The sequence below is a fragment of the Mytilus edulis genome, chromosome 7 (genome assembly GCF_963676685.1).
Source record: "Mytilus edulis chromosome 7, xbMytEdul2.2, whole genome shotgun sequence".
In the NCBI taxonomy this organism is placed as follows: Eukaryota; Metazoa; Mollusca; class Bivalvia; order Mytilida; family Mytilidae; genus Mytilus; species Mytilus edulis.
In genome coordinates, this window is record NC_092350.1 from 5,209,443 (window position 1) to 5,235,745 (window position 26,303).

Genomic DNA, 26,303 nt, shown 5'->3' on the forward strand with positions numbered 1-26,303 from the left:
GTAATTTCAAATCTCATCAAATGTGCCTTCCAATTGTTAACCAATACCTATATAGTGACTGGATTGGAATTAACAGCAATTAAAAAATAAATCATTACAAAGCCAAGTTTTAAATATCAAGAAATTTATAAATTGATTTGAAAAATAGGTTAAATGTGATTGACCTGACAATGATAAATTCATAAAATATAAACAAATTAATTGAGTATATTGATAAGTAATATGATGGCTGGTCAGTGCCCCTTTGTATGTGTGTGACATTTGGATATAAATTATAAGACATTGACAGAAAAGTCAATTTTTGTTTAAATATCAAAGGATTTATATAGTGTAAAATTGACACATAAAAGTAATTTATATCAATCTACTAGTGAAGATATACAGATACTCATTGTTGTTTTAAAATCAAAGGTTCTCCAGGACATAAAATTTTAACAAAGTCATATAAAAAGAAAAGTAGGTTGCCAGACATGCATAGCGGTCTTTTACATTGGAGGAAATCATCTAGATTTATCAATGAGGTTTTTGGCCTAATTTAAAGTATAATGGTTTACTTTTACAAAAATTGAATCTAGCTTCCGTGGTCCTCCACCAATAATAATCTAACATAACAATGTTGCTGACATCAGCAAATTGTGGGAGTAACTTAAATATAAGACATAATGTTATACTAGTCAATTGTTGCTCAAACTATAAAATTGCAGTTTAGCATGAATATTAGCTAATGTCGGCAGTTTTCAGATCTGTTACTGGCAGTAATCATTGTATGATCTTAATGTTATATGTTATGACTATGTATAGTTAATAATATTTGGTTAGGTCAGGGTTAATCTTAATCTTAGTTTATACATGTAACTTCACACTGTGCCAAATTGCAGTCTACCTTTTATAAATTCATTGGAATCTGTATTCTATGTCTTGCATGTAAAAGAACAGTGCTATATGTATATATCTAACTGTACTATTTTAACTAATTCAAACTAGTCGTCAGCTTCTTTAAACAAAAGTCTCTAAATCCATCAAAAAATGTCTTTTCATTCAAAGGAGTAGGGGCAATAAGGCCCTTATTTGGCCCAAAAATTACTGCAAATTTTCAAAGTTATCATACATATTTTTAAATTACTGAAAAGTATCTCAGGTAGAAGGTATTCAGAAAAACAAAATAATTTTGGACATTGAACAAGTTACCATGGCAACAAATCATGCCTTAATTTTGCCTATTTTGTAAAATTTTGTGATTTTCCTTGTTTTTCATCAAATTTTTAAGTATATTTGTGATCGGAAAAGTATGTGCGCACCAGTAAGAAACAACTTTATATTTTGTGAGATTGTGTCAATAGTAATAATAAAGCCTCAGTTAAATTATTTTGTTGTTTCTTGGCTGCGCACGATGTTTCCACAACAGAATTAAAGATAGAAAACTGCATAAATTCTGAATTTTCATCGTTTTTGTGAAAACAGTACATATTATGAGGTAATTGTGACGTCATCACATAAGAATCTTAATGTTGTTCATTTATATTTCTTGACCCTATGCATTTCTAAAGATTATGTGCCAATTTGAAAAAGTTATCAAATATTTTATTTTCTTGGGCCAAAACCAGGCCTTAATGCCCCTACTCCTTTTAAAGAACAAATTATATAAGTATTGTAATTCATTATGTCATGGGTACTAATAATTTGTTTGGTGAATATGTAAATGTAAATATCAAACAGACAAATTCTGCATACTACAGCTGAGAGAAATTTATTTTTAATGAAAAATGAATCCATTTTATTTGAGATTGAGTTAATTTTTTTACATTTATTCATTCAATTAACCTCATTATATGTGATTATTTTAGATTGTACAATTGTTGTTAAAACATGGTGCTGACATAACTCTACGTAACTATGAGATTCAGACAGCCGTAGATGTCGCCTCCTCCGCTATAAAGTCCGTGCTGCTGGATTCTGTGGAAAGAACTACTGAATCATGGCATCATTTACTGCTGCAGGCTGCATGGCAGGGAAATGTCAAAGTTGTCAGGAAATTACTTGTAAGTACAGTATTCCAGTGAGGGTAGTATTAGATAAAAAAAAAAAAAGACGAGTGAAGACCCAAAATTCTTAAATGTTTTGCCAAAAATAGCTAGGGTAATCTATTCATGTAAAAAGTCTTAGTATTTCAAAAATTTAAAGTTTTGTAAGTTTAGTCATTGCTTAGTATTAGGAGAATCATAGATAAGTACTATTCCACTTATCGGTATATGAAGCATTCTGGGTAATACTTCCAAAAGTGTACACCAAACATTTTGATTGATTATACTAGTAGACCAACATATTGTAAAACTAAAAGTTCAAACAGCAACATGGCATTATTTCCATTTGAAAAATTAACATTGAAAATCCTGTGATTTTGAAAAGGTGAATTCTTCACAAACTTGTCGAGAAATTGGTTAAATGTATTTGGAAATCTTCAAAACTTCAGGAGTTTATTACTTATAATAAAATATATTACAAAAAAGTAAAATCACAAGAATACTGAACTCCAAGGAAAATTCAAAAAGGAAAGTCCCCAATCAAATGGCAAAATCAAAAGTTCAAAAACATCAAACGAATGGATAAGAAATAAAGTTAAATGGAGAACAATTGTAAGAAAATAAACGTGGCATTATTAAAGCCAATTAAAAGGCTGTAATGATAAAGGACAAAGTTGTTACAACACAAAACAGGAGATGACTTGCATTATAACACATCAGCATTGATTTCTATGATAGAAAATCAATCGAAATGTCGTCTGTTTCCAAGATATCAGTCAATATACCACAGGTGATTCTAACACTTTAATCACATAATAGGAGGTTTTTGCACATTTACTCTGCAGCTTTCTGTTTATCTTTTATACTTTTTTTTTAAAGAGACATCAATAATAATGATTAATTCTTTGGAGGTGTTTTTTTTATACAATGTGTACAATGTAATGCTATTTATTGGAACATCAGTAATTGTTCTATTTTCTAACCAAAATTTTCATAATGGTGTAAACTTTTCAACTTTTAAAAGGACAAAAGGGTTTGAAAGAAGAATGATTGACATAGATTGTAAACTTTTGTGTTTACATAACTTTCTATGTTCATTTTCATCCATACATTTCGGAGTTTGGTCATTGTGTGATCATTCTAAAATCTTTGTAAGCTAAATTTTCAATGATATCAAATCAAAATTTATATAGTTTACCATATTATATGTTTGAATGTCAATTATAAAATTCTTGTTTTAAAAATTCCAATAGGGAACATACTTTAAATTTTTGTAGTATTAAACCAATTTTCAAGATGTTTCGCCTCTTTGGCCTTCTTCAGTTGCTTCTCAACTACATGGCATTTTTAATGTAAAAATGTCAGCCATGTTGTTTAGATCGAAAATAAAGAAACTGAAGAAGGCTAATGGCCAAAGCGTCTTGAAAATTGGTTTAATACTACAATGATTAACGATCTATTGGCGTCATTAAAGTGGACAAATTTAAGGTGTAATATAAAACATTAATATTACTAGAATTTTATTCTGATGTGTTGTTGTGTTTGTAGAGACCCCATTCTAGTAAGGGACATAACTCTTACTCAGGAGGAGACAATAAAGAGGTTGATAAGTTTTGTTTTATATGCTGTTGAATAGTATGGCTTGATTCCGCTAAAAGTTTGTAGTACCTGTGTAGGCTTATAATACAAATGATCCAGGTTATGATATTAGGAGAAATGAAAATATAACTAAGTTTTTTATACTACATATTTGAAAAAGTATATAAATGAAATTGTGGGTTGGGGTGGGGGATATCAAAGTTGATGCCCAGTATTAGGAAGTATGATATGGCATGCTTACTTGTTTTTATTTGCATGATTAAACAGCTTTTTAGAAATAGCTAGTTATGTCATTTTTTTTAGTTTTAGCCAAACATTATTTTAAGAGTTTTCTTTTATAGTTATAGAAACTATGCATAAAATGTAAGAAAAAAGTGACTAAAAAAAGACAGCAAAATATAATAAAATTTGAAGAAATAAATAAATGAAATACAATAACAAAATTGCCAACTTTTAATGTTCTGCTGAACAAAAGGATACCTTAAATAAAACTGCAAGGATATGCTAATTATAATGCAATAATTATTGTTGCAGAATGAAAACAAAGTACGTGACATAAATTGCTGTAATTCTGAAGGTCTGACACCATTACTATTGGCAACGAGGGACATGGTGATGTTAGAAAAGTTTTGTACACAGTTAAACAAGCCCTACCATCCAGCAGAAGTGGTTGCAGAACTCCTCAGATATCGATGGTAAGTTACTATGGTAATGTGTCAGAAAATTCAGAAATAGCATAAATGTCAAATCTCAAATATCAGGGATTAGATACCATGGTAAGTACTAGGTGGAAAAAGGCTGAAAATTCCAATAAAACTTATTCACATGTATAGCAAAGTTGTCACATTTTTCATATATCTTTGGGAAGTAACCATGACAATTAGAGGTTTGTAGATGTTAGGAAAAAAAATCTACCACAAACTTTTTCAATCTGGAATAAATCTGCTTTAAAAAAACATCTTTAAATGTTAATTCTAATTCATTTAACTAGAAAGATGTAAATAAAATTGAAAATGGAAATAGGGAATGTGTCAAAGAGACTACAACCTGACCAAAGAGCAGACAACAGCCCAAGGTCACCAATGGGTCTTCAATGCAATGAGAAACTCCCGCAACCAGAGGCGTGCTTCAGCTGGCCCCTAAACAAAAATGTAAACAGGTTAGGTGATAATGGACGTCATACTGAACTGAATATACACAAGAAACTAAAATTGATAATCATACAAGACTAACAAAGGCCAGAGGCTCCTGACTTGGCACAGGCGCAAAAATGTGGCAGGGTTAAACATGTTTTTTGAATTCTCAACCCTACCCCTATACCTCTAGCCAATGTAGAAAAAAACAAACACACAACAATATGCACAGTAAAAGTCAGTACGAAGAAGTCTGAGTCTGATGTCAAAATAGTTAACAAAAGAAACTAAACAAAATGACAATGATACATAAATAAACAAAAGACTACTAGCAGTTACTGACATGCCAGCTCCAGACCTCAAATAAACTGATTGAAAGATTATTTCGTCATCATATGAATATCAAGTACAAGGTCAAAAACAAGTAGTATTTCTTGTACAAATAGTTGATGAAAATGACCACTACATTAAAAAATCTTTTGGTAGTGAGAATTTTTAAATAAGGCTATTAATACTATGTTTATTATGAAATTTTATGTTTTATATTTTATGTGTTTTGTTGTGATCTATAAGGTAAATCAGTGTTATGAACCTGTTTTATGAAAATCTCCATTTATTACAGTGATATCCATGCTATAGATGGAGATGGGAAAACTTGTCTTCATTACGCATCTCAATCTAAAGCTATCATTTCACCTATGGTGGTGCAAACAATAATAACAGCAGGACCAGATATAGGTAGGTTTTCAACACTGTTATTAGATTTGAATTACTAACTGGCATACAGTCAAGGTGACTCCATCTTGATTTTGAAGTAGCAGATCAATGTAGATAATGAAATGTGCAAATTAAAGAGTAGTATGTAATTCATGTGTATGACTTTTCATGTTAATATAGGAAATTTTGTGTTTTATTATATTTAAACCTGTTTTTTCTATAAAAAACGATTTCTTTTTTGATTCATTGATTTTCAATTTGAGGAGATAACTCAGTAGGGGAGATAACTCAGATAAATTTTATAATAGAAAATGTTGGGAATTTACCTATTTAAATATGTAGCAACAAAACATGTCAAGTGACCCCATTTTTTTCTTATCAGAAAGCATGTTATAAGACCTATCTTCTCATATTTTATCTTAAAATTCTATGGAGCAGTTTTCGTTTTATCACAAAAAAATGAACTTTCAATGCATAATTTATACAAAATCAGATAGTTTTGCACAACCTGCAGCATAAAAAATGTCTGGTTACCCTAGCCTTTTATTATATTTGGATAAAAGCATGTTTAAACTATATGTTGACAAATTATTAAAAAATTCCATTGATTTGAAATTCAGATTTGTGATCTTGATTGGAAGATTGGTTTATTAAAGAAGTTCATCTTCAACAATCACTACCCTATAATTCTTTTTTAAATGAGTTCAAATCCCATTTGTGGCAATGTGTTCCACTCTGATCTTTTATAGTTTTCCTACCAAAGGTCATTGCTCATCTCTATTCTGCTGCCATTGGTTTTTATCCCTCTGTTTCAAGGGGAAAAAACAACTGGCTGCCATGATAAAGTTGATGTCCCAGAATATGGCGTTTAAACTCCAACAAACAGTCTTCTTTACAGCATTGCTGTATACATGATACCTCACAATGATACTGTTTTATATTTCAGAATTGCAAGATAAAAGATTGTTTGCTCCTATACACTGTGCCTCCCAAACGGGCAATGTCGATACAATAGAGACATTACTACAAGGTGGATCTAGTGTCAACAGTCGGGGGTTTGCTGGTACCACCCCTCTACATATAACAGTAAGTTTTGACTCTTATAATGTGACGCTGCATTGTGTAAATAACCTTATAATGTTGAGTTGTTATATAAAAAAAAAGATGTGGTATGATTGCCAATAAGACAATTCACCACAGAGACTAAATGACACAGACATTATAGGTCAATATTCCACCTTCAACAATGAGCAAAGCACATACTGTATAGTCAACTATCAAAAGCCCCTAAAATCACAAATGTAAAACGAATTAATGTACAAAAAAATGAATGAAAAACAAATTTGTAACACAGCAACAAACAACAACCAAGTAAGGAATTATGTAATATTGTGCTGTACCATGAAAAAAAATTTCAGATATAAAAAAATTCCGATACTTTGAAATTTAATATGTCCATTAAGGATAGAAATTTAAAATGACTGATAAAAATTGGGGTCCTTGCATGACATCATCTCAAAATACAATTGGAAACCCTACAGACATTAAGTTACAAAATTTATAACTGATTGTACCATTAATATATTTAAATTCTCAGGCTTACAATGATCATGAGAAAGCAGCTTCCTGTCTACTAAGTCATGGTGCTCAGGTAATGTTGACTGATGATCGGGGTCTGACATCATTAGATCTGGCCAGAGGGAAGAAAATGAAAGCTACACTGAAGGAGGCATGGATTGAGGCTACTAGGGGAAAACCTGTTGTAGATCTTGCCCCAATTAGAGCCCCAAGCAGAGAAGAGGTCAGAGCATCTGTAGAAAAGTTTGATTCCAAGAGAAAAGGAGAAGTTATTTTTGATGTAAGATAATGTTAATAATTTAATCCTTATCAAAGATAAATACTGGCTTATAAAAACTCATCAATATTAACATTACTCTATTTATCATGTAGTACACAAAGGAAGTTATTGGAAAATTCAGTCACATTTATTCTGAACAGATTTAGGAAAGTTTGAAACTTTTGATAACAATTTAGTATGAATTTAAACCTATATAGAAATAAGAAGATGTGGTATGAATGCCAACATTGAAGACCAGAGGATAAAATTTTGAACAAGTACAGCCTTCAAAAAATCCATAAGTTAAAGTAAATTATAAAAAAGAAAAATGTCCCTGAGATGACAATACATTTATGTGCAACAATTTAAAAGAGAAAATCAGTGGCCTAGTTTATGCTAAAACAATAAATTATTATTGACAGAAACAAAGGACATCCACCATTTTATTTTATAATTATTATATTGTTAATTACTTTGTATATTACTTGTAAGCTGCAGATTATTGAAACATTTTCTTACACATACTTTTATATATTTTACTAAGTTTATGATTTCTTTCCGTTACAGGGTTATCCCTCCAATCCATTTGCAAACATGCAGAGCACACCTCATCGTGAGTATTATTATGCTATTATGCTTCATGCAAATCATTAATATTAAAATTAATATAAAACAATTATTGCCAATGAGACAACAATCCGCCACAGACCAAATTGAGTGGATATAAACAACAAGAGGTCAACGTACAAACTTCAACAGTGAACAAAAAGGTTCAGACATGACAAAATGTAAAACAATCTAAAGGAGAAAACACTAAGTCAGATTATTTATTAAATAACTAATAAATAGCAAATATGACAAAAAGCAACTAACAACAACCACTGAATTAAAGGCTTCTGACATGGGACCGGCATAATTGAAAATGTTTGCATACACTCCAATCTCCTCTCAGTCTGCCATAGCGATTAAACAGAACAATAGAAGAGGCTATGAATAGCGAGTGAATTTATTTCTAGAGTAAGGGTTCACTCAACTTTAATAAAATAATCACCCTGGATTTGCATGTTCTCTGAATGATGGCCACTCAGGACAAGCTTCCTATGTGTCTTAATAAAATGATTAAGTGTTCTTACATTGTCAGTGGTTAATTGCCTCATAATTTTGCATACCTCACATATCTTTTATTCATATTGTTGTGAAATCATTTTTTTAATAAGGATTTTTTTATACTTTCAGGTGGTCAACCTGTATCAAGACATTTAAGTTTGAAGGAGAAAGCCAGTCGAGCCGAGGCTTTGATGAATAAAGATATAGAATCTGGACGATTCAGTCCATCCCCATATGCCAAGTAAGTGTGTAAAATACTGTAATTATTTAATTTTTATTAATTTCATGAGCCATCAGTGGTACATGTAGATTATTTAATCCAAGAACAATCACACCACCCAGACACCCACTTTAACTTTCTCAAATCTGATTTAACAAACATACTAAAGTGTTTCTTCTAATTTTTAACTATTTTTTTAAAAGTTATCATTTTCTTTGGCAGATTTCATTGTGAATAATAAAATCTATCAAAATCTTTTTTTTTAAATGGATTGAAACCATTATTGCAAAACAAAATTTAGTAAAATTAGTAAAGATTTAGAACACAAGTTATGGTTTAATTGACAATTTCTATAATTTTATAGAGAAGGACCACGTCGTCTTGGTGTTGTCAGAGGACGTAAACCATCACCTTTACCTCGAGTTAACAGCAAAGAGCGACACCCATCAGTTAGTCCCGACAGGCTCAGCAATGGTGGGAGAGAGTCACCAGCATTTAACAGAAATGGCCGATTTAGAAAATCATTTGATGAGGGCAGACTCAGTCGAAACAGAAATAATAGTAATAAATTATGTAAGTTTGCAATACATATCTAGAATAAGAATACTGCAGATTTATTATTATTCGTTGTATACCAATTTTCATGGGTTTTGTAGCCATAGGTGAACCACAAAATCAAATGTTCAACAATTATAAATTTTCTATATTATTTGTATACAGAGATTGGCAAATCCACGAAATCAAATATCCACGAATATGCATTATTTCGTCAATCCCTCAAAACTAATACACCATGAAAATAAATAAGTCCACAGTATAAACAAATATATTGAACAGTACAATTGACCTCACTAAACCATTAACAACCAACTCTTTACAAACAATCATCATTGTATTATTAAATAATTAAAGTTATTTTCAATACTTATAAAAAAAGTTACTTAAAGAAAAAAAAAAGTTTGAAGGAGTTCATTCAACTTCATTGATGAGTTAATTCAGCTCACTCACTAACAAACTGATTTCAGAATTCAGAAAGTTTACTTATTCAACATAAATAGCACTAACAGCAACCCATAAATATTTTATTAAAGTCACTAAGTTACACACAAAATAAAAAAAAGTAAAATGTTGTTAAATTAAAAAATTAGCTAAATTATGTTTTGTTGATTCTCTATTCTATAGTAACCCACCCATCACCTGGTTCCCGGTTCAACAAAGACAGTGGTGTAAATACTCCAACAGAAGACTTGGATAACTGTCTACAGAATTCTAGGTATGTCATATGGGATGGTTGTACATATATAGGTAAACAAAAAAATAAATTGTTTATTTGGAAGTTTACAGTTTGGAATCAAGTCATTTGTTTTAGGTTTTTAACAGTTGGCTGTTTTCACAAATGAAATTGATACCAAAACAAGAAAATTAAACAAAACAAAAAACAAATGAGAAAATGTTTTGAATGAGAGAATGATATTCACATATGGTATAGTAAATACACTCATCATAGATACCAGGACTAAATTTTGTATAAATGCCAGATGCGCCTTTCGTCTAAAAAAGAATAGGGATAGGTCTCACCATGATTAAATGGGAAACAACTTGAATAAAAAAGCCAAAGACACACACACTGAACTGTTTGTTATATTTGTATTGTTTGGAATCATATTTATTCCACAGATTAACCCCTGTATCACCATCTCCAAGTTTGTCAAAGAAAAAACACAAAAGATCCGGATCAGACACTGCAACCTCTATGAAGGTCGGCCATGTAGCTGCATCCTGTGATCCTATCATGGCTCAGAAAGGTAAAGTGTTCATCTCCTGTACTTAGAAGTGTCAATTTTATGTTTACTAATGATAGCGGTAGTTTTTTATCAGTAAAATTGCTGTTTAAGTTATAATATAATACAGTTTTGTTTGTAAGGTCAATTCTGATTAGGTGACATCAAAATTTTAAAAAGAAAAAACCTATGGTATATTATCTGATCAAAGGAAAAGGATATAGAATGAGCTGCAGAAAACATTTCACAGTTATTCAGAGATAGAAAATAAAAATAGATAATTCCTGGCTTTTTACTAGTAGCTTTTGAGATGACATATTGTATTTGAGAACTTTTGGATTTGATTTAAAAGCCTAACTATCTCATTTATTGAATGCTGGAAAAAGTCAATTTTGACTAGAAAAATCCTTTTGACTACTCAAATACAATGCAAGAATCTCTTATTATCATACATAGATTACTTAATTTTCATATTTATTTTTAAACACAAAGCTGAATTATCTACAAATTAATCCTTAGTAATTTAATTTAGTAATAGATAATTATTTGTATTAGTATCATACCGATATATCTGATATTATCATGCTAGATTCATATTATTATAGTATATTTTATCTCTTATGCAGACTTTATGTCTACTTAATTTGGAATCATTAGAAACCATTTAATAACACTTTTATGGGATTTTATAAACTTGAAAATATGCATTTTTAGGAATGATGAAAGACAGCATCAAAAGCAATGTTTTGATTTTTAATCCAGTACTTATTTGATAAATTGAAAGTTTTTTTTTGCCACCAACAATTAAAATCAGTCTTGGGTAAAGTTTTTCCTTTTTTAAAAAAGAATAGAAAATTAAACAGAAACTTGCCCAAAATAATGATTTTGTCTGACTTATTTTCCACATTTTTACTGATAAAATGGACTTAGTTTTCAATCAGTATTACTTCCCCATCACAAAGACATAAGAAGTCACAGTGGAAACACTTGGCAGAACCCTTTATGTATTGATATTATTTGCTAAAATGAGAACAAAATTTTTCAGCCATGAAAGTTATTGCCCTTTAAATCAATCTAAAAATTGAAACATTTATGTTCCAATAAAGAATGTTCCAAACTGTAAAATGTAATGTTTGATATTAAATTGTTCTTTTGAATAAAAAAAATGTTCTTTTTTTGGGGGGTAAAGCAATTTTCCATACAAGTGAAGAAAGTATTTTGAGTTGAATAGGAAATTGATATATCGATTTAATAAGCTCATACTATAGATATACCAATCATATTTTTATTGCTTGTGTAGTTGGTTTTATATGTGTCAGTATTAATATAACTAACATATTTGTCATTATGTTTTTTAATCATAATTTGATCACATCATTGTCCTCATTAGAAACCTCATTTTGTTTGTAGGACGTGTGTCACATCCATTGAGTCGTAGTGATGACTTCACATCATCTCCGTATTTAATACGAGTAAAACCTGCACAAACAAGAGAAGATAACAAACATAAATCTAACACACACGCTGTTGTTCTGGATTTGGGTAAATGTTTCATCTAACATTAACACACGAGTTGAAGTAATCATAACAAATACAAGTTTCAATAAAAATTGTATGCATTGATTAATTTTAGAATGCATTTAAAAAAATAAAATATGAACAATTCCTGTCTTTCTCTTCCTTTGGAATTGGAGATTCCTTTGCTTCTCATTTTACAAAGTGTAGATTAACTAAGTTTTTTTCATTAATGTTGTTTTTAATCATTTTATATTTTTAATTCTAATTTTAAAATTTTCCACTGGAAGTTAAGTAAGCAATAGTCAATACATCAATCAAACATGGGAGATAACTCAAAATTTAAATATATATTTTTTTTTAATAGTTAATCCAGCGATGTAGATGTAGTTTTTGAAAACAAAAAAAATTATATGTTGACTTGAATGCTTTGAAAACTTTCAATTAAGATAGAAATAGAAAACAATTAATGGTTATTATGATTGTATAGGATATATCTGCTAGATTAGTATGAAAACTACACAGAACTGCTGGTTGACTTTCACATAAATAAAAAAAATTATGTTCTCAAAACATTCTGTTATTAGATTTTTTTGTTATATCTATGATAATTCAATGTGTCTTCATATTTATTGTTATTAAAAAAAAAAATTGCTGTAAGACAGAAAGGCTTTCATAATTCATATTTATTCATAATGTAGCAATAATTGAAACAATTGTAAAAGAAAAACCCCCAGTTTTTGACAGATAAAGAGTTATATGTGATTTATGTATGTAAAACTGTTTTATCTGTTATTGTCAGATTTTAAAAGATTATTACATCCATACAATGAATGAATCTTTTATTTCAGAGCGAATGGGTTTAGTAAACAAATGCCAAACACCAGTCCAGGGAGCACCAGTGTGTCCTACATCGTCTAAAGTGCTGCCCCCTACACCTACATGTACAAATGAGAACAGTTGTCTAGAGTCTAAGACTATCAACAGAGATGATACTGATTCATCAAAGGTAATTTATTTAACTGACAATAATACAAGGTTTACACTATCATTTGGAATGGAAAATGGCAGTACAAAGTCAATAATATGACAGTTTTTTGGTTGAAATAAAGTCTCCTTATGTCGGTTTTTATTTACTATCGTCTTTTTGAATTTTCCTTGAGAGTTCAGTATTTTTGTCAATGGACTTGATCCTAGGTGAGAAGTCAAGGTATCATGGTTGTTTTACTTTTTGGCAATGGACTTGATCCTAGGTGAGAAGTCAAGGTATCATGGTTGTTTTCATTGAATATCAGTATGAGTTTTGGTCTTGCTGAGGAAAGGATTACACATGTTATAATCAAAACCCTATAGTCACTGTCTTGATATATGTATTTAACCAAATGTTAGGCCTCGTTTATGCCTTATTGACTTCACACAGCATAATGGATTGTGGTAAACATTTTTATATCATGTCCATGTCCATATTAAGCAGTTAATTACAAAATGATGAGTAAAACCTAACTTCTCAAGAAAACCAAGAAAATAAGTTTCAGAAAGTATTGCAATTGAATACTGTAAATTCAGAAATTATTGCGTGTATTTATTATTGCGATTTTGTCATTTTAGACTTAAATGCGATTTTAATTTTTACACATTTTGAGAAAAATCCTGTTTACTTCATATAAAATATTTCAAAATGCGAGTTTTAATTATTGCGTTTACAACTCTGTTGCATTTTTCGCAATAATAAAAACCTGGCAATAATTTCTGAATTTACAGTATATCTGTTCTACCTAGAATTATGGACAAATAAAGATTACTTTAATCTGAAATAATGATAAAGGAATGGAATTGCTTTGTTTATTTATACAGTACAGTGTTTAATCTTAAGTTACTGCTCAAAAGTCACTAAGCCATGACATGAGAACTATGGAGCAACTACACTTGGGGATATAGGCATCAGCTTAGTATTATTTGTCAATTAGAATTTTTGTGATTTATATAGAACTTATGTAAAATGTAATTTATTATAACACTTTCTTCTTTAAGGAAACTTCTCCTCGTTCTGATGAAGACCACCCTAATTTAGGAGGAGAAATTAAACAAGCATTTAGTAGTACCCTTACTTTACTGAGGGCTAAAACAAAGTACAAGGAAGACTTTGTTTTGGAAGATAGTCGACCCAAAGATCTAAAAGAATTATTGATCTTGCAGTCCTCTGGAAGTGAGGAATCTAACTATGGATCCATTTCTAGTCGCAGTAGTGACTCTTCAAAAGAGAATAATGGACAACCATATAAAAAAGTCAATAATTTAAAACCTGTTCCTCAAAAACAGCAAGATTTAAAGAAAAATATAAGAAGTTTTCCGAAAGACGGTAAAAAGTTTCAACTTCGACCCAATAATAACAGAGTAACGGAAAGTACATCAAAGAAGAATTTAGATGTTTTAAAGACAAGATATGATACGCCACCTGTTGGACAAGCTGTAAATAGTGATAAAGTAATAGTACATTCAAACAATTTGTTAAACAGTGAAATAAATTCAGCAAGGAAAGAAAATACGGGAAATAGTAATTCACAAAATCAGGAGAAATCTCAGGGTCAGAGTTCAGCAAGTGTTTCAAAAGAAAGTAAAACTAGTGTTAAACAATCTAGTCAGTCTAAAAGTGCACAAGGTCATGTAGACTTTCAAGGTCAGAGACAAAGAACTGTGCAAAGTTTGAGAACATCTAATTCTGGTAGATTAGAAAATGATGGAGATAAATCTGCCATCAAAAGTAATACTATATCTACAACAGTTTCTTCAAACGCCATTGTTAAACTTGGTTCACAGCCAGGTAGCTCCAAACCAATGCAAGTGGTTTCTAATAAACTTATATCTAATGTTCGTGATGAAGTTAAGAGACAAAAATCTGCTGGGCAAAATGAACAGGATCCTGGTGCTGAAAGAAAGAACTCTGCCAAAAATTCATCTTTAACAAATAGTATAAAACAAATGATAAATGTTGCTAAAAGTGTTGTTGTGCCAAATTCTGGAAAATCTAAACAGAAAAACTCATCAGTGAGTAAATCCGTTGATTCAGGTCCATTAGTGACAACAGAGAATAAACAAACGCCTGCCATCCCGTCAGAGTTTTTACGTACAGGGTCAGGGTCAGCAAAGATTGTGTACACAGATATTACCAATAATTCTGTTTCTATGACTACAGATGAAGGTAGTAAAAACAACTCAAATACAAAAAATAGTGTTAAAGACAAAGTTACTCAAAATACAACAAACACATCAACTCCGTCTGGAAATAAAGTAACAAATACTAAACCAGAAAATAACCCGCCAAAACGTCCTCCCCCTCCGGCTGTTGGAAAGATAAATGGTGCTAACTCATCCAAGAATATATCTCATTCTAATACTGCTGTCTCCAAATCTGTCACAAAAGTGTCTTCACCGGCCACAAGCAGAAAGAACTCGCCATCACAACAAAACAATTTATCTGCCAAAATCTCATCTTCACCTCTGATCATTAAATCAGCATCAATGTCTACCATTCAGGAATCAAACAATGACAAATCGGGAAATCTCAAATCTCAATCAAATTCTAATGTTATGAAATCAGGAAGTGACTCAAATATAAAAGCTAAAATTGAAGAGGAAGAACCTGCTAATTTCAAATATAAACCTGCTAGTGCTGGCAAACCACCATTAGTAGAAATATTACCGTCTGATACTCCAAGGTCAAAAAGGACTCAAGGTGTTTTCATAAATCCATTAGAGCCCGTAGCTACACCTATTATTGTTAATCCTTTTGAACAGTTTGATAAGCCGACAGCTGTTTCTGCCACAGAGTATGGATTTGTTGTACAAAAGCCAGGTATAGAGAGATCTAAAACACAGACTACAATTAGAAGTAGAGGGAAGAGTGCAAAGAAGGCAGGGAAAGATGGAAAACCTGGCTCAGCTACATCCAGTCGAACTGGAGGCAAACGAAAAGTTTTGAAAAATAAAGAAGGTAAAAATTCTGATGATGGAAATAATCGACCAAAAAGTGGAAAAACAAAAAGAAGAATTAAATCTGGAAAAAGGCGGAAAAAATCTGCAACTGATACTGTACTTACAAAACAGTCGGAACAATCTGATATTGCTTTGATTTCTGGGATAGGTTGGCATGTAGCCACTTCCTGTAATGATAAATCTGATGTTGCTGCTGTACAAAGAATTGGGTCAGATTCATCGGAGTCATCAGACAGCGATGACCTTGACATGCCAACACCACGACATTATCGTCCATTACATATCGAAACTTCAAACCTTGCTGAATTGTCTGCACATTCTCCTAGGTTCCTTGAAGTTAAACAACGACAGCAACAGAGAAACGAAAACATTCCAGTATTAGATAATGACGGCTACCCACCAATGAACCTGGATGTAACACAGAATTCATTGCCATCAGCATTTGATATAGAAAATTTCTTGAAAAACTTGAATCAAGAAGCTGGCTCAGAAATGAATTTTGATCAAGCAATTAAAAGTTTGGCAATTATACCTCAGGATGTAAATTATGATCTAGATTACGCTAATTCGCCTGAAGTTGACGAGCAGACAGCTGCATTACATAGACAAATCTTACTTGGAAAATTAACTCCTATTCCAGAATCTCCGTCGATAAAATCCACTCATGTTCTTAAAACTGCAGAGGCTATAAAAAATTTTGATCATAAAGTGAAAGAAGAAGCACTTAATCAGTTACTAGGACTTAATTCAGACAGAAATAACAATAAGAGTTTAGAGAATGGGGTAAATAATGTTGGCAATGTGAGAAAGAGTGCAGAGAATATGGTAAGAAACAGTGCAACTGATATTGCATTAGGAAATACCCTAAATTCAAGTCCTAAACAAACAAATTCTCACCCTCCTTCTGGTAAAAATAGTGGGAGTAGACGCATTGAAAGAACTCCATCATCTGAGAAAAGGGGACACAATCCTGCAAGTCGGAGTTCTAGTAATACTTCAGTGAAAGACAAAAATAATAGTGCGTCAAGGTTAAATTCTAGAAATGAGTCTGGAAACTCAAAAGGTAGACTGTCACGTCAAAGTTCTAGTGACCTTAGAAGGTCAAGTGAAGCCATCAATGAATCTGAGAAAAGAAAATCAAGGGAGGCAATCAATGAAGTAGGGAAAAGTAGTGAAGTCAAAATAATGAATGAAGAATTTATTAATGAGAGAGAGTCATCTGAAGAATGTCTGCTAGATGCAAAGGGAAACATTAGTTCTAGGAGAGAAAGAAAGTTTTCTGAAAGTAAAAGTGACCAACCTGAAGATGAAAATAATATTGACACAGTTATTGAAGAAATTTTAAATAACAATACCTACAGGTCAACATCGTCTATCAGATCTACCGGATCATTTAGAATGTCTAATCGTACGGACACAATTACTCCAGCCGATCGTCAGTTGTTATTGAGAATGACCGCTGAGGCAGATAACTCACCATTTCATGCAGGTAGACTTGCTGAGTCTTTTACGCCTAGAGGAAATCGAATGTTTGACCAAGATGAGAAAAATAGACTTGCTGAGTCATTCACCCCTAGAGCAAATAAAGGTGAAAATAATCTTAGGAAACCCATGTTATCTGGTAGTAGTAGTCAACCTCACCTTAATCAGAGTGTTGATTTAGAAACTAAAGAAACAATGAAAAAAATTCTTAATAGTTTTAAAAAGATGGAAATGTATGTTGGTGATAACAAACGTGAGACAAGGAAAGATGTGAAAAAACCTGAGATTAGTGCATCTGTACCCACATCTGCTGTTAGGGTATCAGTTCGACCAGGAACCCCATCTAAAGCCAAATCAGCTGGTAAATTCACTGAGATTAAGAAGGAAAAGATGACCCCACGAGCTGAGGAAGGGAGAGTTGCTAAGAGCTCGACAAGATTGGAGGATAGCAGGGTTGTAAAGAGTAGTTCTCATAATCTAAAGAGTGGTTCACATAAGGTAATTTGATGTATTTCTTTCACTATAAATCTAAGTGCAATGTTTAATTAGTATTTTCCATGTACATTATTAATTTCTATAACTGAATTTGGCATAGATTACTGATCTGCAAGTTGTTCACACATATGCATTCGTAATTTTATTTTTTATTTGACCTCAGCTATCGTAAAACCAAGGTTTATAGGTTTAGCTTTATAAAACCCATTATATGAATACAATCCTTTCATAACAGTTATACTAAAGGGACATAACTATTTCAGATTACTTATATAATAACTTTCATCAATAAAGGGTAGTGAACATTTTTAGATTTCAAAAGAGGTAAATGTTCTATTGAGGATCTATTTATTAGTCAATCAGCAGAATCCAATATACAGGTACACTAATATGTCTCGCTCTGAACTTGCATGAAATATTTGCCACTGGACATTAATCAAGCAAAAAAAAAACAATAATTCCTGTTTCTATTTTACATTTACAGCAGAAATCTTTCATCCGACAGTCTGTAGAACCTAGTTTACAGGTAGAATTACCTGTGATACCTGTCGCTGGAGGGGACTTTGAAGAGGAAGACCTACTGATACCTGATAATGAGGTAGGATCTGTTGTTAATAAAAGGAGATTTGGGTATATGTTTATGAGACAGCAACCCATCAACACTTAAAAACAAAATGCATCTAAGTCTATACATTTCTGAATTAACAGTAGTTAGCAAAAACTAGAGGCACAGCCAATATACTGTAAAGCGAGTTATTTTCCGCGGGTGTAAAATTTTGCTATTTCATTAATGAAGCACCTTTTTGGGGTGAATAACTATTTTTGTCTTTAATATTTATGTTTACTTATTATAAAAAAAACCCATATAAACCATTTTTAATGGTACTGTTATGCCAATAATACTGTTCTCAATTGTTGGAAGTCTTTTGATTTGAATGATTTTCCTAATTTCCAGACAATTGTCAGCCATTTATCAAGTTCTGACAGTAGATCTGGCAGTGCTTGTACAGTGTTCTCCCAGACAGAGGATACAATACAGTGGAAAAAAGGCAATGTTCTAGGCAAAGGGGCATTTGGAACGGTAAGTACAAATTATGTATTTAAAAGAAGGGAAGCTCTTTATTTATGGTAGATCTCTTGAATTTATATCTTTTTACGATACTAAGGGGCATAACTCTAATGATAAAAATAGATCCATATTAATTAGGATGTAAAGGTAATTTCTGATAGTTTAAGAGCAGAAGAGCATCTGTTAACTTTACTTAATATAACTACTAAAATTGTAGTTACAACTAGTTTAATCAATTTATGTATCATATACTTATACATAGTTTAAAAAATATTGAAATTTGGTGAATATTAAATTTAAGCATTGACAGTTCATTGATGTTCAAAATTTCATTCAAATAAATGTATATATTTAGGTATGGTGTGGATTGACCAATGAGGGACAGTTGATAGCTGTTAAACAGATAGAATTGAATACAATGGACAATGACAAGGCAAAGAGAGAATATGAAAAGGTCCAAGAAGAGGTGGAACTTCTCAAAACACTTAATCATAAAAATATTGTAGGGTAAGTGTCACAACATCAAAAGAATCTAGTAATGTGTGTTCCTTCCCTTTCTCTTTTTCTGTGGTTTCTGAATTAGAACCTTTGAGGGAACTTTTAAAAGAATGTGTAACAATTTGAATTGGGCTGATTAAGGAAGGAATTTGTGCACTTTAACATCCAACATGGCAACAAAAGGGAAATATCTCTTGCTTATAGTGGCTTAATCAAGCTATATCTTTACCAGAAATTAACATAAAAAAAAACTATTATTCAACTGACTTTGTTTTTCAACTAATAAATTATTCTGTTAACTTCTTTCAAAGCAAAACAAGTTTTAGTTTTAAGAAAAATAATTTAATTTCAGATACCTTGGAACTAGCCTAGAAGAAAACATTGTCGCTATATTCATGCAGTTTGTTCCTGGAGGTTCTATAGCCAGTATATTGGCCAGATTTGGTGCTTTAGACGAAGCTGTGTTCAGAAAATATACCAAACAGATTCTAGAGGGCGTAGAATACCTCCATTCTAATGATGTCATTCATAGGTTTGTAGAATCTAGAGGGCGTAGAATACCTCCATTCTAATGATGTCATTCATAGGTTTGTAGAATCTAGAGGGCGTAGAATACCTCCATTCTAATGATGGCATTCATAGGTTTGTAGATTCTAGAGGGCGTAGAATACCTCCATTCTAATGATTTCATTCACGGGTTTGTAGATTCTAGAGGGTGTGGAATACCTCCATTCTAATGATGTCATTCACAGGTTTGTAGATTCTAGAGGGTGTGGAATACCTCCATTCTAATGATGTCATTCACAGGTTTGTAGATTCTAGAGGGTGTGGAATACCTCCATTCTAATGATGTCATTCATAGGTTTGTAGATTCTAGAGGGCGTAGAATACCTCCATTCTAATGATGTCATTCACAGGTTTGTAGATTCTAGAGGGTGTGGAATACCTCCATTCTAATGATGTCATTCACAGGTTTGTAGATTCTAGAGGGTGTGGAGTACCTTCATTCTAATGATGTCATTCACAGGTTTGTTGATGACTCAGTTATAGTAAACGATGTTTGGGCTAAGGGAAAACAGCTTCTGAAATCCTAAGCTGTAACTTAAAATTGTAAGAGGAAATTTTCATTTGGCAAATTAATTTTTGATTGTTAGATTTAAAAAAATTATTGGAAATTTCTGTCCTAAAAACAAAAGTACAAACAAAATACCTAGCTTTGTTATCAAAATCAAGGTATAAAGATATAAGAAGATGTGGAATGAGTGCCAATGAGATAACTCTCCATCCAAGTCACAATTTGTAAAAGTACAGTTTGCCTATTACTGAAAGTTTCCAAACAATGCTACATATTTTACTCAAAGTAAGATTATTTATTGTTTATCATTTTGGTTTGGTTTAGTATTTACAATTTTCTTTTATTATATATATGTTGGTTTTTTTCCAGAGATATAAAGGGAGGAAACGTGATGTTGATGCCAAATGGGATTATAAAATTGATAGACTTTGGGTGTGCCAAACGTTTGTGTATAAATCTAAGTATGGGACAGTCACAAATACTCAAGTCCATGAAAGGTACACCGTACTGGATGGCTCCAGAGGTGGTCAATGAAACTGGACATGGGAAGAAATCAGATATATGGTAAGTTGAATCACATATTAAAGCTTTGAATGCAAAGTGGCAAAGTTAGGCAAGCAGTTTATATTCAGTTATTTCACAGTTAAGATCAGATTCCCCCAAAAGTCCTTCACATAAGTATGACCTCTAAAGAAGATAAGAGAAAAAGAAAACGCTTTTGACTTTTAAATAGAAACATTTTAACACAACAACAAAAAATAAACTGTTTGTAAGGTATAATTAGTTATAATTGAACTAAATTTCAGCTTGATGTTGATCATTCTTTAGTTATTTGTTTTGTAAAATTGAGAAAGGAAATGTGTACTGTTGTTTGTCAGTTTATTTTAACAAGTTAGTTTTAATGCCCCTTTGGTATCTTTCAACTCTCTTCTTCAAAGTTTAATATTTACCTTTCTGATGATAAACCATATTTATGAGACACTGTCACTAGACAAATACAAATCAGGGTAATGCTAAAATGGAAAAAGACCAGTTGAAATAAAATTTAAATGATGTTTACTGTTATTTTTAAAGCAATTGCTTTTATGCCGTCGCGTATGGCCATCTTTGTGACCCAGATCAGAGACTCCGCCCAGATCAAGCCATAGTATTTTGTTAAACAGGCTCCTGGTCAGTCATTCTTTAACACCTATGTATGTTTTCTAATGCAATACATAGCTTGAAACTTTTAAAAAAAGTTAGTGGATTTAAGAAGTTTCAGAATATGTTCTTGTAGATGTATTTTTGTATTTAAAGGGTCAACCGTTTGACTATCAAATAACATAGAAGTCCGAGTGAAAAAAAGTACATTTTTATAACTGCGATTCCGTTTTCCGCCGTTCGTACGATGTTTCAACAAAATATGGATTCATTTCAGTTGTTGATTTAGTATTGAAAATTTAACTGAATTATCTCCTAATAAATACGGTTTTTTATGTTTAATTTGTGTTTCTTTAAGAGGTCAGGTGCTCTTGTTCATTCATAAAATTATCGTAAAATCAAAATCACTACACAGGTTAATGCGTAGTGTCAAATTATTACCTGTAATCTAAAAATAGACAAACTTTATTTGCGCAAATAATTTAGCGGAACGAAACCCTTGTTGAAAACACATAACAATAAGTTCGTTTTCCTTTTCTGTCAAAACTCCGTAATATTTATCGATCACCTTACTAATGAAATGGACCCGTCCAAACGTAGTAGATGCCAAGTCGGTCCAGATATTTACAATTTGGAATTTTCTAGTTTATTAATACATAGATTGAAAAAAAGTACGTCTTTTTAAATATCATGATCAAAACTGGGTTTGCATAACAAATGTCAGATGAAACCATTATCCTCGTCTTTTCAGTGAACAAGTCTACTACGTTTGTTGACACTCGACGGTCCACCGTGTTAGCAATTTTATTTCACATGTTTTCGAAATATTGAAGATCATTTTTCGCAATGTTTCCTGAAAATTGATAAATATCAAAGCAACGTAGAGCTGTTTGTTCTTGTTCGTATAATAAAATTGAGAATGGAAATGGGGAATTTGTCAAAGAGACAACAACCCGACCATAGAAAAACATACAACAGCAGAATTAAGGTCACCAACAGGTCTTCAATGCAGCGAAAAATTCCCGCACCCGGAGGCGTCCTTCAGCTGGCCCCTATACAATATATATACTAGTTCAGTGATAACGATTTAATGTCATGTTTGTCTGTGATGACCCCCCTTTTCGGGATTGCATGAGAATTGTAGTTATCTCGTACCCACATGCACTTGTTTCTATCCATAGGAAGGTCGACTATCCATATAAAACTATTTATATGGATAATCGACCTTCCTATGGATAGAAACAAGTGCCTGTGCTCGTACCGCATCAGAAGGACACATATCAACTGAGCAATAATGTTTGGAACTTAGTTTTAAAAATGATGACAAAGTAACATTATGAAAATATTTTTATTAAGCTGAAATATACATTTATTCTTTACATGTTTATGTCTTGTAAGATATTTTATTTCTTTCCCGTTTTTTAACATTTGCGTCTGGAAAGTTGAAATGTTTTAACTTAATCATTTGTGTTAATGGTTAAATATAAATTAATAATGAAAATTGTTAAAATTAAATCAATAAAGGAAATTATTGCCAAGGAAGTTACAAACACTACCAGGGGATAATCCATGATGATTTCTTTTTGAGTTATATGTTTCAGCACATGTATATTTGACCCCAACTTTAGCCTGGTAAACGTGTTGTCTCCTTGTGAAATATAAAACATATTAAAAATGACTTTCTGCTAAAGTCTTTTATTTATATAAAGTTAAAACCTTCTTACTTTTAACTAGACAACACTCATGTCAGGTTTAATTCTTGTATATATGTGGATGAAAAATAAAAGTCCCCAAACATTAACATGGCAGCAATTGCTTTTACAGCCTTTAAGGCTTTGATTATTTTCAGGAGTGTTGGTTGTACTGTATTTGAAATGGCAACAAGGAAACCTCCATGGTGAGTTATATACTAATGATTACTACTTGATAATAGATTTATCTATTCAAGTGGTTCTAGCGCCACTGATGTGGCTCATATAGTAAAAACAAGTTGTCCTCGTAAAACTGAATTAAATATTTATGTCATGTTAAATAACAGCCATATAACTAAATCTACTGTCCGAGTACTTATATAATATAAGATAAGGAGACATGGTTGAATACCTATGCGACAACTATTATACAGAGTCCAACTAAAGCAGATTAAATCAATAATAAGTCACATACAGCCTTCGTCATGAAAAAACTCATAGAGTATAGTTGGCTATAAAAGACTGTACAAAAAAATTACAAAATATAAAACAAAAATAAAATGAACAAAAACATAATTATATAACAGACATCAACCTACTACCACTAATGCAATAAAGGCTTCTGGCTTAGGACAAGCAACTACAGAATGTGACAGATTGTTAGCACTCAATCCTTCCCCTTTAATTATGTTTTAATAAAAAAGAAGATGTGGTACGATTGCCCATACCACATAGTCAGCTTTAAAAGGCCCTGAAATGACAAATGTATAAACAATTCGAAAGAGAAAACTAACGGCCTAGTTGTAATTGTACATCAACCAATTATTTTGTTTACAAATCCAAATTCAAATTTGTAATTGATTACATCTTTTTTCGAGTGGAGAAATATTGTAACACACTTGTTGCAGGTGTGGAATTTATATAATTATAAACAGATTATGACAGTATTAATAGAACAATAAATGTGTATTACAGGTCTGATATGAACCCTATGGCAGCCATTTTTGCCATTGGTTGTGACAGACCTGTGCCAGAGTTGCCAGAAAGGTTCACACTAGAGGCCAGAGATTTTGTCAACAGTTGTCTAACCAGGTATACACTTTGTTTGGTAGTAGGAATGTGTGAATGGGGTAGGGGTATGTTGTAGGAGTATATGAATGGGTAGGGGCAAACTAGTTTTTCATCCCTAGATATTTTATGCCCTTGCCTTCTGCATACCTGCCAACTGTCACTATTTGTGGGGGATTTCCCCCATGGAGGCTCCCAAATTGAAATTTTGAAAGAGCAATTTTGTCCACAATTTTAAACAAAACAATTAATTTTACAATGACTTTAGGCTTATAAAAGTATGAAGAAGCCAAAAAAACAACATTAAAATGTATTTAAAGGCCCCCTTGAAGGTCTATGACAGCCATCTTGCACGCAAAACCCCCATGGGCAATTTCAAAAGTTGGCAGGTATGCTTCTGTTCGTTTGTCCCTAAATTGGTTTTCCCTCTGTACCTTTTAGTTAGCCTCAACCAAATGTTCTAAAACTTATTTCCAATGATCATTAACACTACACACAGATCAAATAAAATTTGGGTGGTGCCACTTTCACCGTTATGACCTTTGTAAATAGAAAAATTGCTGAATTTGTTATTTCCACTCTCTAACTTTACTTTTCCCCAACCAAAGTTCTGAAACTTATACACAATGCTTATTACCACAAACCACATATCAAGTTTGAGTATGGGTGCCATCATTTTCACCATTTGTGTGTTATACCCCTTTATAAATAGAAAATTGACAAAAGATGCTGTTTGACACTCTCTGTCACTCTTACTGTTCTTGAGTTATGCCTCTTTATAACACATCCTCTTTTATTATATATATATAAGTCTAAACCAATGTATTAAGAAAGAAAAGGAAGCAGTGTAGATTGAAAGAGATAAGAAAAGTATAGCTGTACAATTACTTCATCAGTTCTCTACTAAAGTTAAATATTTTGCAACTAGTTCCCTTTCCAGATAAAAGACCTGACATCATATTCAATACATTATAATGTGTACATTTTAAATTTTTAATTTGATAGAATGGCTGTACTAAACATTTTTTAGCATCAAAAGGTATTCCAGAGAAAATTAATGTTAAAGATGTTATCATTTTGTCTAGGCTTGAATTCATTTTATACTTAGAAATAAAGTTGATACTGAAATGGAAAATTTGCCATGAATTTCCATGAAGATTTGACAACTACCCCCTGAATAGCATCACAAACACAGTTATCACAATTAGTTTTTTTTACAGTGCCATGTTTATTGTCTCAGAGATATTGAACTTTACTTGGTTGAGTTTTATAAATTTTCTTGGTTTTTTTTTCAGGGACCAAAGTAAGAGATTATCAGCTACTCAACTATTGCATCATGAATTTCTTATACGAAGGAGACACTCAAATAAGAAATAAATCCTGGTATACATGTTCTTATACTAAAGAGGAATTCTACCATGAAATTAAAAATCTATCTACAGACCAATCAGATTACAGAATTAGTACACAACATGTACCTAGTCGTAGAAGACATTCTATAAGTAAGGGATAGTACCAGTAAAGATAAAGACTTAAAATGACAGAATTATTACACCACAATTTTGTAATTGCAGTAAACTTTCTTTGAAGAATGATTGATACATGTACCAATATACAGATTATTGCAATGGAATAGAAATTATTTGTTTACGTTAAGAAAAATGAATGAATTAATCCTGAGTTTCAAATCTACTCATAAGAATAGATATAATTCATAAACATTAATAATAATAGACCATTGTGTAGCATTTAAGGACTTATGAGACCACAATCATAGACATAAGTTAATGCTGAAAGGTACAATGTGTGTAAAAAGAAGTAACAATTTGGACCATGTTTAAAGAAGGACTTATGTTTCAAGG

General features: G+C 31.7%; 1 protein-coding gene across 8 annotated transcripts in view; it reads left to right on the forward strand.

Annotated features, from left to right (window-relative positions):
- The window catches only part of LOC139529782 (uncharacterized), a 48,819-nt gene extending 22,716 nt beyond the window's left edge, over window positions 1-26,103 (forward strand). For 4 of the 8 annotated variants that reach the window (XM_071325668.1, XM_071325671.1, XM_071325669.1 and 1 more), the window contains exons 4-24: window positions 1,845-2,039; window positions 4,155-4,315; window positions 5,376-5,491; window positions 6,417-6,556; window positions 7,068-7,328; window positions 7,875-7,920; window positions 8,544-8,655; window positions 8,999-9,207; window positions 9,817-9,907; window positions 10,312-10,439; window positions 11,826-11,957; window positions 12,782-12,939; window positions 13,962-17,903; window positions 18,385-18,498; window positions 18,856-18,981; window positions 19,325-19,476; window positions 19,820-19,999; window positions 20,912-21,106; window positions 23,532-23,579; window positions 24,349-24,465; window positions 25,737-26,103. In XM_071325668.1, coding sequence (XP_071181769.1) covers window positions 1,845-2,039; window positions 4,155-4,315; window positions 5,376-5,491; window positions 6,417-6,556; window positions 7,068-7,328; window positions 7,875-7,920; window positions 8,544-8,655; window positions 8,999-9,207; window positions 9,817-9,907; window positions 10,312-10,439; window positions 11,826-11,957; window positions 12,782-12,939; window positions 13,962-17,903; window positions 18,385-18,498; window positions 18,856-18,981; window positions 19,325-19,476; window positions 19,820-19,999; window positions 20,912-21,106; window positions 23,532-23,579; window positions 24,349-24,465; window positions 25,737-25,818 — 6,705 coding nt within the window. In that variant the 3' untranslated portion in view covers window positions 25,819-26,103. The remainder of the gene's footprint in view (window positions 1-1,844; window positions 2,040-4,154; window positions 4,316-5,375; window positions 5,492-6,416; window positions 6,557-7,067; window positions 7,329-7,874; window positions 7,921-8,543; window positions 8,656-8,998; window positions 9,208-9,816; window positions 9,908-10,311; window positions 10,440-11,825; window positions 11,958-12,781; window positions 12,940-13,961; window positions 17,904-18,384; window positions 18,499-18,855; window positions 18,982-19,324; window positions 19,477-19,819; window positions 20,000-20,911; window positions 21,107-23,531; window positions 23,580-24,348; window positions 24,466-25,736) is intronic. The other 4 variants (XM_071325673.1, XM_071325674.1, XM_071325675.1 and 1 more) reach the window with 2 other exon arrangements.
- Window positions 26,104-26,303: the final 200 nt, after the last annotated feature.